The sequence below is a fragment of the Bacillus rossius genome, chromosome 1, assembly GCF_032445375.1.
Source record: "Bacillus rossius redtenbacheri isolate Brsri chromosome 1, Brsri_v3, whole genome shotgun sequence".
NCBI classification, from domain to species: Eukaryota; Metazoa; Arthropoda; class Insecta; order Phasmatodea; family Bacillidae; genus Bacillus; species Bacillus rossius.
The window spans coordinates 34,703,883-34,721,505 of NC_086330.1; the positions used below are offsets into that span (position 1 = coordinate 34,703,883).

At 36.3% G+C, this 17,623-nt stretch overlaps 1 protein-coding gene across 1 annotated transcript; it reads left to right on the forward strand.

Annotated features, from left to right (window-relative positions):
* The first annotated feature begins 35 nt into the window (after positions 1–35).
* Positions 36–13,307, forward strand: LOC134534286 (mediator of RNA polymerase II transcription subunit 30-like). Its single transcript, XM_063372611.1, has 6 exons — positions 36–264; positions 2,325–2,455; positions 3,307–3,492; positions 4,418–4,576; positions 9,815–9,916; positions 13,112–13,307. The coding sequence occupies exons 1-6, from the start codon at positions 144–146 to the stop codon at positions 13,208–13,210; spliced, it is 798 nt and encodes a 265-aa protein (XP_063228681.1). The 5' UTR covers positions 36–143; the 3' UTR covers positions 13,211–13,307.
* The last annotated feature ends 4,316 nt before the right edge of the window (positions 13,308–17,623 follow it).

The following is a 17,623-nucleotide window of genomic DNA, read 5'->3' on the forward strand; positions in this document are numbered from 1 at the left end:
TGCCGATATTTTTTATTTAAAAAATTTCATTCTATTCTTATTGTGCACTATATGGAATTCGATGGTAAACATTGGTGTGTGATATCTTGTGTACGTTTTCACGTTACGTTTTGATTTTGTCAGACAAATAAAGTTCTTAAATAATGGCAGGCCAGCAGCATTCGTACCCAACAGGGTTTCAAAACGCACAGCAAGGAGCTATGAGAAGTCAATTTGGGACCGGTACACCAATGGGTGGTCTGATCGGTTCCCCACAGCAAGCAGGTGATTCAGTTAATTTGGAACAGAATGTACCTAGTTCTCAGTCTGGGTGATAAAAAAATTTAACTCATTAAAAAAAAATTAAATTTCTGAAAAATCACCCTTTTGAAAAATAACATGTTATAGCATGTCATTTAATCAAAATATGTAATTTCAATTTTGAAATCTTGCTGCAGTTGAGCACAAGTCCAAAAAAAATCTGTATATCTTTGGTGCTATTGCTCTTACGTATGTTAAGGAATTAGGTGTTCCTGGTGAAAGTGTTAGGCTACCTTTTAATTCGTAGTAAAGGAAACATCGTTAAAAATTATTACATCACTTAGGCCATTCCAAATTCAAATTAACTGTCTCCCTCAGTCTCACTCTACACTTCCTCTGACACACACTGGTTCTTTCTCCTGTGAGTTGTACGTCTACCCTTGGCTGTGCCCTCGGCACACAATGTAAATACATTCTTAGGCCCATTCTACAGTGACATGAAAGTGGATATGGATTACAGATGGTGTACATGGATATATAAATCATGGATGATGCTGACACGGAAGCCTACATATTAGCTTTGCATAGCCCATTTCTTACATTTACGTTACTTCATAGGGACAATAGGGCTAGATGCTGAGGACATGGTGTCATGTTTGTTTAAGGAAGTACCTATGTTAAAAAGTGTTTAAAAGTACTGAAATATTTACATTGGACTAGTGTTATATGATTAACTTACCTTGTGGTTTATTTTATTATATTTGTAAACTCGGACCATGTATCTCAAAAATCTTTCGATTAAATTAATGTATTGTAATTTTAATATTGAATGTTTTTTTTTTATAGTTTCATTAACTTTATTTTTTCACACCCAGGTAACTTTGTAATAATTGGTTGGTCAAAAAAATTTTCAGACAATATTATTAATTGGTATCTATTACATTTCCTTGCACTGAAATCGTCAGATGGATAGCTAAACGAAAATATTTTGCATTTTCGTGATACCTTTCCTTTTTTTTTTTTACGTTTCCACCTGTGTGGAACGAGCCTTACGTAAAAATATAGAAAACTGAAAGGACAAATTATTATACACAACCCAGGGAGTAATGAAAAACTTATATGAAAAATGTTTATTTCTTTACATATAAATTGTATAACATTTGGTCACTGCTTGTCTCTACAAATAAAATAATTAACGGTAAAAGTTCTGTATCACGTATCCAAGTTTATCCCTTCATCCTGATGGCATTATCGTGTATACGTTGATCCTGTGGTACATGATGCTTGCTGTTTTAATTTAGTACACCAAAAGATCCTGTACCTACATATAAAAAAAACTTCTGATATAACAATGAATTATGATCTCAAAATGAATACGAAAGAAAAAATTTCCACAAGACCTACAAAATTTGTTTGTATTGTGATATTTGATTTTGGTTATGTCTAGGATCTTTCGACATACTAAATTAAAACAGCAAACATCATGTAGCTTATCACTGGAACAACGTATGCAGGATCATGCCATTAGGATCAAGGGATAAACTTGGATACATGATATGGAATAATTCCTGAAGAATATCCTTGGGGACTTAATTAGTCATTGTGACAAATTTAATATTTCTTCCCACGAAAGTTATGTGTACAATAGCAGACTATACTATGGTGCTATTTAATGCTGACCGTAAAATAATGAAGTACGTAAGGCCTTTAGTTGGTCGAGCTATCAATGGAAGACCTATGGCTAGCTTAGATGTTGACGATTTGACTCTCAGTGGGTACAATGCTGAAAAATAGCGGGATGGATTCGATTTTTGAGACATAATTTGCGTGAAAGTATTGTATTGGACTAAATGGGAACTAAACGGGACCTGAAGAATATAGTGCAAATAACGGGAAAACGTAAATAACGGTAACGTAAATAAGGGGTTTCGCTGTATGTGTACATTGTAAATAAATTTGCCTATACCTATATAAACTTCTTTTTCGCATTTTAAAGCAAAATATTGCTGGACTGGACTGGAAGTGTATTTTCAGCACGTAACGCAAGAGCGTTGTAGAAGGTGTGTAAGCCGTGCTGTGCGCAGGCCTGGTGAACCCAGCTGTGTACGGCGTGGGGCTGGCGGCAAACCCGCAGCAGAGCCTGGCCCAGCAGCAGCAGCAGCAGCAGCAGATGCAGCAGATGCAGATGCAGCAGCAGCAGCAGCAGCAGCAGCAGGTAGCGCCGTACGCCATGCCAAACTCTGTGTTCTCAGATGCTCTTGTCATGCGAAACTCTGGGCTCTCAGAATGTCTACCTACAGCCTATCACTTATCAGACTTAAAAAAAAATAATAATAATAATCATTGCTGTGGTGAATAAAACATATTTGAAATTCTGGGGATTTTGGCAAGGCTCTTCAGTTCACAGTTTCTGAATCTGTTTCGAGATCTGAACACCAGTAGTTAAATTACTTTTCATAAACTGTTAGTTGGCATTCACGGTTGGCGATCTAGTAATTTCTGGCTTTATAAATTTTTTGTGCAGCAAGCAGCTGTCAGGTACATAAATATTGCATTTATGGGTATTATTTCATTTTCTTATATCTCTCTAACAAAAAATGGTATTAATAAAGGTGCTTTTTTTCAAGTAATTTACCTTGGCTATGCTCCTGGGTAAATTTGGGTTTTTTATGTTGCAAAGTTATCATTGTGAATAAGATAAAATTGTGACAGGTATGTGGACATTTGATATGGAAAACTGGAAATAAAGACCATGGTACAAAAATTTTAATATTTTTTTTTTGGGAGAGGTCATTGAAGAAAGTTTATACATAGTTAATTCCAAATTCGTGAATTTCTTTATGTGTTCACTTAAATGTAGGTATATTATGTATATATTATTTGCATAAAATCGTTATGATACCAATTCGAAGTCCTTGTAAGTAATTTCAGACTTTCTTTTCCACTTCTTGAAAGTCCGACATTTTTTGGCTTGGCCCTTTTCTCCGGGGAGCCGCGGAAAGGGCTGTACCCGCCCCTGTGCCACTCCGATGCAGAGTGCTGATGCCGGGCGTGGGCGTGGCACAGGTGGCCGCGCAGCAGGCGGGGCAGAACGGCCAGGCGGGCGTGCCGCAGCCGGGGGCCGCCCAGCCGCCGCACGCCACTCAGTCCAAGGAGTTCAACACTGCATCGCTCTGCCGCTTCGGCCAGGAGACGGTGCAGGACATCGTGGCCAGGACCGGCGAGGTGTTCGCCGTCTTGAAAACCCTGCAGGTCCACCATACTTCTCTATTCATTTCCAAGTTGGGCTCCACGCTTGGCCTTTTTTTTTTTTAATCGCGGCCTTACACGTCTTGAAGATAAACAGGTCCGTTAGACCAGGTTTACAAAACACGCAAGGAACGAACATCGTAGCCTTCTAAGCACGTAACATCTGCGTCTTCAAAGGTTTTCAGAACGCTCAACTTCAAATGTGGAAGATGGAAACGCAAGCCAAACTGTAGTTCATAAACTGGCGTTTTATAAGCTTGATGCTTAACTTTTTGAATCTTGCGATCTTATGTAGTTCATAAACCTGGCCGTAGAAATGGAAACTTAACAACGGTACAGACAAGGGATTTTAGGAGAAAGGAATTTCCCATCCCCTATTTTTAATTACCAACAGTGTTAAGTCATAAGGTCTGTTGCAGTGTTGGTTGTGTTCTGTAGCTTGAGAATAGAAAGTGCTCAAAAAGAAAAAGTTCATTAAGTGAGTTCAGATATTTTAAATGAACTCTGCTGAAACAATGTCATGTTCATTACGTTATTATTTTTGTTGTTGAAGTCGTCGTCATCCTACAACTTGTAGAGCTGACTCGATAAGAGTCATTGTCCCATGTCCCATGTCCTAAGAGTCATTGCATCATTGTCCCAGTAAACACTAGCTCGCTTTACAGTACCGTAAGAATTGTGTGTACCAATTAAATCAATAATTTGTGAATTTAAAATGCATTCTTTAGTTATTAATTTTTTTTTCGTGTTTTAGCTTTCTTAGATGATCATGCAGGTCTTTTTTATTTTTATTGTTTTTTTTATTTACTATGTATTCATATTCTTAATTCACCAAGGTTTTCCGAAGATCCAGTTGAAGGGGGCTGACTGTGCTGACGTGTTTAGTGCGCACGTGCAATGCTGATAGTCACCTGTGATGGTGTTTCAGCCCCCAAATGGCACGGTCCCTGGTGCGAACACCAGCACCGAGAAGAAGGCTAAGATACAGGACCACCTGAAGAACTTACGTATTCTCTTCAAGAGGTTGAGGCTCATCTACGACAAGTGTAACGAGAACTGCCAAGGAATGGAGTACACTCATATTGAGGTTTGTATTTTAGAGCGCCTCACTCCCAGTTGCAGTAGAGTACACCATTGCTAGAATGATACTACTCAGCGACATAAATTAGTTGCTGTCAACTAATTAATGACATGGCTTATTTACCCTAAAAATTTTATTTTTTACACTTTCGTAAATTATGTTAAGTTTTAACATTTTTTCTATCTTTATTTTTTATATAAGCTTTAAAAATAGTTAGTGTCTATTGAGAATATCATTACAGTTGTAGCCATTCTGAAACTGTTCATCACTAAATGTCAATTATTTAACATGAGAAACTATTTATAGTAGCTTGTCACTATTAATTTTTGGAGATTCAATTAAATCATGTGCTATGCTCGAACAGTATCAAAATGTTAATGTTAAGTAAATTGTAAAAAAAAAAAAAAAAAAAAAAAAAAAAAAAAAAAAAAAAAAATTTGACAAAGGCATTTGTAACCAAGATGGCAACTTTCAGTTGTGTCTCGTTAGAAGTAAAATTTATTTACAGTAAAACCTCATTAAATAAAAACCCTGTTAATACAATACTCATCATAATACAAAGTGTTGTCACAGTCCCTATAATTAACATAGAAGTTTCAGAACTATGTAATTTGTTTAATACAAAAGTATGGGTATTATGTAGTACAAAGTTGATTTTGTTCCAAAGGTAAACAATTGCATGAAGTAAAATATACCAGAATAATGTAAAGAAACAATGTAAAGTAACTAAAATAATACATGCCATTCATTGCTTTGGTTCTCTGCAGGTTGGGGAAAATGATGTTGATATTTATTTTTGTAGGTAATTTCTTAATCTTTGCTTTATTCTTCTTTCTTAAATCCTTTAAATTTAGTACTGTAAAAAAATATAAGTAATATATTTTTAAGCTACAGGTGTAGTTGTCCTAAAATTGTATTTTATAATACATAAATGAGTATGTATATATTATAGTGAGCATATTTTATTTTGAGTGTGATTTAGAAATTATATAAAAATTGTGATAAAATTTTGTAATAGTATTATTAATGTAAACCTTGTTATTGCAAAGTTACAAAATCATGGTCCCTTCAGGTTTGTATTATTGAGGTTTGACAGTAGTGTGATTTTGATGAAATACAAGAAGATGATTATGTCTTAAATACTTATTTTAAATTTTGCTATACTGCATTCTGTAATTATTATTATTTTCTGAAACATTACAAAATTTGCTGTATACTTTATTTCTCTACAGCCTGAATCTGCCAACGGTGCATACCGAAACAAGGGCAGTGCAAGAGGCAGGAATTGGGTATTGGAAAGAGAGTGTGGATGTCCATTACCCTGCACACTGCAAACTATGGAAAATACATACAAGCAGGGCTCGATTTTAGCGCCTGTCCGCCTGCCCGGGACAGGCAAAATCTCGTCCGGGCAGGCAAAATAAAAAAGGCAACTGTCCGGTGGACAGGTGCAACTTGTGACGCCGAGGTTATTTGCACGCACTAATGCAGCAGAGGTGATTAATAAAATTTATGCGACCGCGACCGCAAATAAAATGTCTTCGACAATATCTATAAATGAACAATAATGGCTGCTCTTTTGTGACGGACGACTCTGGCTATTGTATACCGCGGGGAAAAAAAGTAGGTTATGTACAAACCGTGCTGAAATCTTCTGAATCATAATTCTTAAAATCTTACGTTCACGTTATGATTCACGTAACATAGTCGTATTCGTATGCTAGAGATGCAAAACGTCTCACACCGATGATGTTTGTTTTTGTTGCCATGTTTTAATATTAATTTCGTTGCAGTGCAGCCAGCAATTACGTAATTTACCGTTGTATACTTTCAAAATATAATTTTTTAAATTTATTGTCTTTATAAATCGTGACTTTACTATTTCCTTGCTCTACTTTAACATAGTTTGTTAACAGAAAAGCGTTTTCGCGTGGTTAACATTTGACGGCGTACTCCAAATGCAGCTGACAGTGGTCGCAGTGACTGCGACTGCTTGAAAATTCGCCTGTCAACTGTTGCATCAAAAAATAAACATTACTTGTTTACAGAGGACACGGTACAGTTTATCTTGTCACGGCGATTGTTTAAGTATTTAATTAACTGCGTTACACAATGTGGAAATTCATTACTGGGGCTTCAAAACCACCAGAAAAGAAAAGAAAAACGGACGAGGACAAGTCAGAATATAATGTTAAATATGACAAAAATCGCCCAGTCCCGTACCTTTTTAACGTCTTGGTGTTCCGAGTTTCTTTGGTTTCGTTACGACACAGAAACAAAACAAATGTTTTGCAAAGTCTGCGAAACGCATTCAAAATCATCTGGATCAGTTTTTGTTACGGGCTGCTCAAGTTTTCGCAAGGAAAACCTAACGTCGCATGCTACAAGCAGTGCCCACAACAAGTCTCAAGATATGGAAGATGCAATACTGACAAAACCTGGACAATCCAAAGCAGAGATGACCTTACAAAGTATTCAAAACAATGTTTTCACTAAACTGGAAATACTGTTTCGTACGTCTCATGCCCTGACTAAACATGGGTGATCTTTCACAGACTTTGTTTGGCAGTGTATACTTGACACAAAGAAAGGCCGGGATGTTGGTAATACTTACCGCACTGACAAGAAGTGCAAAGAATTTCTGGGTTCCATTGCAGAAATAGAACGCCAGGAATTGGAAAATAACTTAAGAAGTGCACATATATTTCAGTAATGTGTGATGAGTCTACAGACAGTGCTGTATAAGAACAGGTCATTGTTTATGTAAGGTTTGCTGTTAAAGGGGTAATACATTGTAAGTTTGTAGGTGTTAAACATGTAGAAAGGCCTAATGCAGCCCTGATTTATGACTGCATATTGTGTGTTTTAAATGAGTATTGTGGGTTCACCATTTCAGATTTAAAGCTGCATTTGGTAGGCTTTGCAAGTAATGGTGCAGCAGTGATGCGAGGATTGCATAATGGAGTTAGTACCAAATTGAAGCAATCAATTCAGCCCAATTTGGTTGCTATCAGTAGCGGATCCAGAGGGGGGGCTAAGGGGCTCAAGCCCCCTCCAAAAGCATCTGGGTCCACTATTGTTTTAGTGTTTGCCTTGATGAAGACTAGCCTCAGCTGGGTCAAGCCCCTCCCAAACCAAAATCCTGGATCCACCACTGGTTGCTATACATTGTCTAGCACACCGTCTTGAACTCGCATTGAAGGCTGCACTTTCTGAAACACCATTGAATCTCAAAGTGGAAAATTTCTTGAACAAATTATATGCATTCTTCCACCACAGTCCAGTGCACCAAGCGATCTTGAAAAAATATTGTGAAACTCTGAGAATCAAGTTCTGCGTACCTACCAGAGTTGGAGGCACTCGTTGGGTTTCTCACACCAAACGAGCCTTGACAAATGTGCTCAAGATTGTTCCTGCACTTATCCTCACTGCAGAAAATTTACGCCAGGAATCAACGTGTAATGCATCAACTGCTGGTTCATGCAAATTTATTGAAGATGCACTGAACAATTTGGAATTTTTTCAGTATATTCACTTCTTTTGCGATGTAACCTCCATTTTGAGTTACTTTTCACAACTTTTGCAACATCCTTATTTGACTGTAGCAGAAACACAGAAGTCACTGTGTGATACTATCACCATGTTGCAGAAGCTCTGTGACAAAGATGGCTTTCATCTCCGTGCTTGCAACAAATTAATTGAAGATGAAGCTAAGCAGTTGAAAGGAGCTCCTTTGCAGACACCCAAGAAAACAGCTGTTATAAATACAATTGTTGAATATTTAGAATCTTGCTTTGGAGATAAGAAAACTGGACTCTGTGAATTACTGACTGCTACAAATGTGTGTAGTTTTAAAACGTGGCCACCAAGCATTCAGCCAGAGTTTGGTGACACTTGCATTGTTAGGTTGATACACTTTTTTTCTCCCTCCCTTGTGAATAATGGAGTAAAGTGTGAAATGATTGAGTTGGAATGGACAAGTCTAAAGACCACAGTTTACCAGCTGTATAATCCAGTAACCAAAGCAAATTGGAGTGATATCAATCTCAAATACCACACTGAGTATGAAAATGTACTCTCTCTCATTGATCTTGTGCTATCCCTGCCAGCTCACACTGCAGATTGTGAGCGAGGGTTCTCGCTCATGAAGTCTATAAAGACAGACTGGCGAAACTGTCTAAATGATGATACACTGTCTGCCCTCATGCGTGTTCAAATACAGTCACCTTCTGAAAGTGAGTTCGATCCAGCACCAGCAATAAATCTCTGGTATCATAATGTTCAGAGAAAACGTCGACCCTTTCAGCCTCCTTATCGAAGATGTTCAAGACAGAATCAGCCAAGTAATTCGTGCAGTGACTCACACAGTGACTCGTCTGAAAATGATGATTAAATAAGGATGTTAAGTGTGTGATAAAAATAGGTGCAAAATATAGCAAAAATCCTTTTTTCTCACTTTTTCAGCGACTTTGAAATTTTTTTTATTTGGGTTAAACAGCGGACAGGCAAATTGGATGGCGGACAGGCAAATTTTCGATTACACCTGTCCGTTGGGCAGGTTAAAATATTCCTTAAAATCTAGCCCTGCATACAAGAGAACCCAATACCGCACACTCATGGATAAACATGGAAACCATGGAGTTGTATAGAACTTTGTTTAGAAAAATGGAGGGAAATTACCAAATACTATATATCTCCATACCGGACACTCTCCTTAAATCACAGAATATATCGACATTTGCATATTGAAGAATAATGTTTGATGATTTGGCTTGTTTTCAAATGTGTGTGTTCTCGGAGCGTGCATCGTGATGTGAAATCAGCATTGAAATTTGTTGGGATATACTGATAATGTATCAGATGCACTGCAAAATCTGCTCAATATGTGCTATTTATGGCTGAATGCAAAATTACTGAGTGCAAAATACATAATGGAAAATCGTTCTATTCATACCAAATGATGATAATATTTTTGTACCAAATTATCAAAGTATATATTTTATGATAAAAATAATATGTCCAGACCAATAAATGGTGTAGTTATAATTTGACTACAAAAGTTTTATTGTACATGACTTTGTACACACATTATTGTCACAGCATGTTACTGAAAAATTGCTGTCTTTAGCATGAATCTTATTACATGTGTCAGAAATGGTCACGTAAATGTTGAGGCTGTAGGTGGCAGTTGCTACCTGATATTACTTTGTGTAGTGACTGACGTGGTGTTTTATTTTGTTATAGAGCCTCATCCCCTTGAAGGAGGAATGGGACATGAAGTCTGACGAGAAGAAGATGTCTGAGTCGTACCGGCTGGCCTGTGAGGAGAACAAGGAAGTCATGGATGTAAGGACCATGCTGTAGTACAATATGATTCAGGGTGTCCAGTATCAGGGAAAACCTATAATTATCAGGGGATTTGGAATTCCCAGAAAAATTAGGGAATAGTCGGGGAAATATAGTTTAGGTCAGAATTTTAATGAAGTGATTAGCAAAGGCTAATCTTGTATCACTCGTGGCATATTTTACTTTGGATTGTCTTTTTTTTTTGTAATGATGGTATGCCAAGTGTTTTTTGAGCACATTTGTGTATTTTTTTTGCACTTGAGGCTGAATTCCATCTTTGATGGGGCCTTGGAGTATTACAGTAATATATCTGTTAAGAAGTTCTCCAAGGTACATAGAAATTAATAGAAAAACTTATTATTTTATTTATTTATTATTTATTTATTTATTAAATTTGTGGCATGCCCACCAACAGTTTTGCAACTTTTGAGGTGGGCACGAACATAGACCAACACAAATACACAAAGAAAGCAGTCCTTGCCCGTGTCAAGGCACCGCAAGCATGTCTGCACTACGCAAGGTGGGCTCCGCCCGCAAGGAGAACAATCCGTGCGGGTAGCCACCACTCACAAGTAGATGCGACATAACCCGCCAGCACCGCACACATGAAGGCGCCACAACACAACGTAAGACAGACGAATACAAACACATAAACAAGGATGCTAAAACTCACATTCTGAATGAGACAATAAGAACAAAATACAAATACCAAATTACAAGCAGATAAGCAAAACATAACTCTGCTCACGATTAATTTTACTTGGGGTTGTTTCTATTATAGTTTGTAACGAGTCTATAAATAAGATCATTCTTGTTATAAATAGTACATAAACTAGAAAAGAGGCAAGAATTGAATTGGGGGATTCTCAATCCGATGTTCTCAAGAATATAGCTACATTAAATTTTATAGTTATAAATATTATGAACAAAAAGATAGTCCAAATAGAAGTGCATCTTATGAACAATTTCTTTTAAAGAAATAAAACACAAATGAGAGATGTGTCTTAGATTTGTGTGAATACAGTAGCATTAAAAAAAATTATCTTTGTTTTCATTATTACTCATCGGTAACTCTGGATTTACATATGAGGCTGGTATTCCAAGATTAAAAAGTAAGGGTTTAGGTGTTGAATTATGCTACACCTGTACCCTAACTGTATTCCTAGAGCACAATACCGCTCCCTAACCCTTAGATAGGACACGGCCAATCTCCCTTATTTTTAGGGAACAGATTTTGGTGTCCTATCTGTGACCTAGTAAACCAGACACACTGATTTTGGTTGTCTTCCATTACTCTTATGAAAATGTAAACAAATAAATGTTATGTAAAGAAACATTAAGTATCGTGCTAATTCTGCGATGTGCAATTGTTTCTATCCTTGCGCAGTGCACTGTTTATTAAAACATGGCTGTCAATCTGTTCCGTTACTGGGATTTGGTTTGGACACGTTCTGAAATACGTCCCGCATGTTAGGTTTAGAGCCACGATTATATGGTAATGCGCGATAAAACGAAATAACACCGAAAACCGCTTGAAAACACGAAATAAAACGAAATTGTGCGAAATCCGCGATATGTCACGAAAGTTTGTCTATCCTGATTATTTACGTTTTTTTTTCCCATTCTGTAAGGACAATTCACATCTTCAGCACAATCAAATATTTCTTACAGTAACTAGCAGCCATATATATTATATGCGACGGTGATTCATTATAGATTTTAAAATGAAGTCTCGGAATTAACGTAATATTTTCTTTAAACGGTAATCTTGTGTACCATAATAATTTAAGATGTTGATAACTATGATACAATGGCCGCCGTTCACTTTCTGTAAATACCAAAATAACAAACGTCCAAAATATGTTTTTCTACGATTACGTTTTTAATCATTAAAATATTACACACTAAACCGCATTGCTTTTACTGTTTATTTAAAATAAAGTACATAGGCTACGAAAATAAAATTAACCCTGCTTAACGTAACGATTGTAAATAATAAATAGTACATGTTTATGTCGGTATTAATTTTCACGTACGTATGTTGGTATTCGGTATGCGTTTGTATTCACATCTATTCTCCATTGTTTTGATCTTTCCAGCACGGCAAGTTTTTGCGTATTGAGAGGTTAAATTCTTCCTATGTGATTAAAATTTTTTTGATAATGCCTAACACGAAGGTTTCGGCCAGTAACCGATCGAAAGAATTTTCCAGCGAAGGATTTTATATCAGTGATAAAATTTTAATGTGCAAATTCTGTAACTGCAGGCTAAGACTACGAGAGACGCGATACGCTTGTGAAACATGTCGCGAGTGAGAAACATAAGCGTTTGAGGCAAAACTCATCTGTTAAACGACATCCTTGTCTAAGAGTCTTTAATGCCATTAATTTGCTGTTCAACCCAAGAAATGTGAGTAGGGTTAGCATAGAAGATGCAAACCTACAGATGTCTCTGCATAACTTGCCTTCTGTTTCCCATCTTCCCATTGATACATTCATACATGGCTATGTTGCTTTCAAAAAAATAATTGAGGATGAACTTTCATTGCCAGAAACAAGCCAAATTGATGTTGCAAAGGTACTTTGCTCCCTTAAAGGGGACTACAGTGAATTTGCTCAAGCCAGTTTAAGGGCAATCTGGTTCCCAACATCAAATGTTGATGCAGAACGTTCATTTTCCAGGTACTCACTGGTAGTTAGTGACAGAAGACAACGTCTCACTCCAGAAAATGCGGAAAATTTAACTATGATAGCATTTCAATAAAACCGTTTTAATAGTAACTTTGGAAGTGCTTAATTGTGTAATTTTGTAGTGTATGTGATTGTAATTAAGTCGTGAAATTTTTAGTAGTTATTTAAAAGTTTGAATTTATGAATTTGCAAATGAACTTAATTGTAATTAGATCATGAGGTTTTAGTGTTTATTAATATTTGTTTTAATAAATTTGCATGTCGTACAGAAAAGCAAGAAAATTTTGCCGTGGGTATTTTGAGCAAAAAAATAAAACCATATAACACCGAAATCTTTATTTCTTTACACCGAAATTTGTCTTAAAATAACACCACAAAATCTTGACTCTAGTTATAGTTGTGTCACAACACTGCAGTGTTAATTTGCTACCTTACCCAAACATCTTGGAATACTGCCCTAATTGATAACTTTTAGTTAAAAATATTTTTTTTTTATTTGTTGCAGCAAGTTGTTGTGAAGAATAAACATTTGAAGGAGATCATTGACCACCTGCGAAGAATGATTTGGGAGATAAATACAATGTTAACCATGAGGAGATCCTGAAATTTACTTACTTTGTTTTTTGTACATATATTTGAAGCTATTTTAAGCTTCTTACTATTTATGTTAATAATTTTGTAAATAAATTGATAAAAAAAATTTGTCCAGCCACCTTTATTTATACGTTTTGATAAATTTAACCCTTTGCCTTTGAACATATTGTATCATATGTCAGTAGGTTTATTCTACACTTTATATTGTAACACAAATGTTTATATTTTTAGAAAATTCATTACAAAAAATACAAAAAAATATCTTAACTACATCACTGCTAAAAGCATGATATATTTGAAATTTTTAGTGCAATCATCATATTTATAGGAAGATGGTAGGAACCAAAATATGTAGTACTATTTTAATGTAAGAAATATTTTTTCCGATTTTACTTAAGGGGGTGCCTCCCATTTCAGGTCATGATTTTGTATTTATATTAATCACTGATCAAATTTTAGACTTTTAAAATTGTTTAACTTTCACGAAATGAAAAATATATACAGTGCATACTTTTTGCATAATTAGCTGCCAAAGTTACATTTTTAACATTTTTGGGTTGTACAAATAAGGAGAATTTAGTATAATGCAGAACTGAAACTTTTTAGGTTTAACTGCAATGCCACTGGCTACTTTATAATATGGTTTGCATTTCTATCATAAAAACCCATTTTATGTTTCTTGGCTGTCAAAATCGTAACAAATTTGAGCATTTTGAAATGTCAGGTAAAATAAATTAACCTTTTCTGAAAGAAATTCAAACCATTTCTTGAAGTAGCCAATGGCATTGCAGTTAAACCAAAAAAAGTTTCAGTTCTGCAGAAAATTAAATTCTCCTTATTTTTACAACCCAAAAATTTTAAAAATGTAACTTTGGCAGCTAATTATGCAAAAAGTATGCGCTGTATATATTTTTCATTTCGTGAAAGTTAAACGATTGGAAAAGTCTACAAGTTTATCTGTAATTACTGTAAATATAAAATCTTGACATGAAATGGGAGGCACCCCCTTAACTTCTCTGACCCTTTCATAAGAAAATATATAGAAAAGAAAGTTTGCTATATATTAGTGTTCTAACTGTATTTTAGTTATTATTAACTGGCAGCAATCATTAGCATTATTTTATTTCAGACATAGGTATCTTCATTCTTTATAGCAGTTAAAAATTCAAGCATGCATTCTTGGTGGAAACATACAGAACTATAATATTCCACCTGAGTTTCAAAAATAATTAAACATTATGTAGCACAAAAAAAAATTGTAATTATTTTGGTATATAGATTTTTCTATGTGAAAATTAAAAACATTTCCTATCAGGCAACAGAAAATCCCACAGTGCATGTCAGGTTTTGTGGTGCATTGTTCTAAACCGAAGGCTAAAAACAAAGCCACAATATTACAGTGGACTTAAAAATAAAAATTTAAAAAAAATACCATTCTTTATCGTTCTGTTCATGAAAAGTTTCTTCAGTAGGTGTGGTTTAGTGGCCTTTGCAATGCAACCATGCTGCTGTAGTGTGCAGGGCCACTTAGAACCATTTGTTCAAAAGAGTACATGGGCCAGAACTTCTTAATTATATTTGGATTTGATGTGTCTTACTCAGCGAGGTCAGTAGCAATTTTAACAATTAACTGAAGAGTATAAGGATACTGGAAAAGGAATCAGCCATGAACTATTGTAAGGAAGTATTCCAGCATTTCCATCAAGTGGTTTCGGAAAACCAGGAAAAATCATTCTCGGGATGGCCAGACACGGATTGGAACCGGTTTTCTGGAAAGTGAGCCCAGTGTGTTACCATTGTGCCAAAACCGTTCAGTAAACTGCTCTTAGATTTGTTTTATTGTAAGCTAAGTTTTATATTACTAAATGCAGGGTTCCCACTAAATTTCTACTACTTAAGTTTATGATTTTCCCTTACTTATTGTAACCCAAATCCAAAACTTTTTGAGTCTTAAGTTATACAGGAACATAAAAAAAATATCCCAATAATATAAACAGACATTAAAAACACCATTTAAAAGACTCACAAAGTGAGATTAGTTCAACAATTTCAGAAACAGTGTCTACTTCTGCATTGTCGCTTATAAAAATGTGTTTTTGTAACTTTATGAGACAATTCTAGGATTTGATTTTGGTTTCAACTTAATATCTCAATGCACAGCATTTGAAGTGTTTGCTACTACAAAAGCAATAAATTACCTGTGTTCTGCGGAATTTGGAAGGGGGATATATCTTGATGTTCCCAACCCCTAGCTATGCAGAACAAACACTCACCCATTCTTTCTCAATGTTATAATCCTTATTGCAAGGTTTATTTAGTAACTATGAACCATTTTGTAGCTGTACAAGAAGTTAAACAGCGAAGCAATGTATGCTGACCGAATTGTTTGTTTAAAGTTTGGAAACATTGTGGCCGGGGGGGGGGGGGGGGGGAGGAATTTGTAACAGAAATAGATATAAAACATGTGATTTTTTTTATTTATGAACCAAAATAACACATCTGGTAGCTTCTATGGCATTGAGGATTGAGCGGACAGATTGAACTGTGTTTATCAGCGCCGTGGAAGCAATCTATGACGTAAGACACTGTTGAGAAACCACAAAGGAAGTTCAAGTGTCAAGGTTAGACACAAGCTGCCGCCACGAAGTGAACTGGATATAACCGGATAGCACCACTTATACAACACGAGTCGCTCTGTTCGCTCTCCGACCGTCAGCTGATAACTGACACACGCCGCGTAAACAACTGGCGGTCTGGCCCAGGGGTGGCCAACCCAACACACGATGGTCGGGATCACAAGTCGCCATGGTCTGGGTAGTCAAGGGTGTGGTCTGAGACGGGCCATGGCCTCCTTCTAGATACAGATACTTCCCCCCCTCCCCTTTAATAATAATACACTTTATTAACCAGCTAAAAATGACTCAATTTATGGCCACTGGATATGCAAAATTAGAGCACATCATTGTCTTTGAACACGCATAAAATATAATCATCAGCAGTGGTAGCGTAAGGATGTACTTACCTATAATAAGTGGAAATTTATATCTAAGAATTTCACGTCTAGAAATAAGTTTTTACGCATCATATTTCTAACATTTTCTGGGGTGAATGGGTTGTAGATGGGGTATGTATATCCTAAAAAAAATATTTATTCCCACCAACAAATGGAACTAATTTGAAAGCAAACAGCGGTGAACGTGCCCCCTCCCCCCCCCCCCCCCCCCCCCACCCCATCACCGTTTTTTTTCTACCTGGAAAATGAGTTCTGCGTAAGCTCTTGCTTAGGGGGGGAAGAGAGAGAATATTCCATCCATCTTCCTCGACTTACAGATTCCCCAGAAACAGAAACAGACCTATCCAAAGTTTATCCTTGCGCCTCCTTCCACAAATCCTGACTACACCTGTGTAGGCAGTGTTGTTTTCATTTGCTAGGTTGAACTCCAAAAAAAAAATGCACCAGAATTTCTATGCCACGTGTTGATTGGCTGCTGCCACTTTTTCATCTTCTCTCCTGGTCGCACACGATTCGATTAGGTGTATTTTAGGCGTTTGTCATTGGCCCTCCAGCCCTTCATGGCGTGTCAAATGGCCCTTTGCCCAATGAAAAGGTAATTCAGGTGTACGGAAATTTGCATTATATATTGTCGGCCAATAACAGCGTCAAATTTTCAGGTCCAAATTAATTGGACAACACTACGACACAGTATGCCACCGCAAACTGTACTGTTGTCAAAGCAGTTGTGGGCCTCGTGGCCCGACTGCCAGATCCCGGCATCGAACCAAAGGCCTTCGGAGAGTTCCAGGTGACGGAGAAGATGGAGACGTTATGGTTTGATTGCAGTCGTAATAAAGTAGCTTGGGCGACTGCCACTTCGTGCTGAATGGAATAAATTATTTTAATTTATTATTACTAAATTAATTTTACTTGTGAAACACAAGTATGGTGTATTTATTAAAAAAAAAAAAAAAAAAAAAAAAAGCAAAATTTTCAAATGATGGGAAGGATTTAGGTCAAATCATCCAAAAATCCAATTTTATCATTTTGTTTTGCACAATTTGAGTTAACCTTTGGGTCTACAGGCGTCGTTTTGTGCTTGAATAAAAACTAAATAGATTTATTACAACTTCACTCCTAACAATTTTTCTCGTAGGATCAGTATTCTCTCCAATATTTGGCTCAAAATATGACCAAAAACTTAAAATTCCACTTTTTGGACAAAATGACCAATTTTTGTATCTCGGGAATTATTGCACCTACAGTGCTGCGGTTGAGCTCAAATTGTGGAAAAATGTAGTTTGCTTTAAAATATGTAAGAATGTTTTTTTTTGTAAGCGAAATACCAAAATACGTGCAAAAATTTCGCTGGTTTTGGCGAATATCTCAAAACGCAACAGGAAATTTTGTTGGATAGCTCCTGATTGA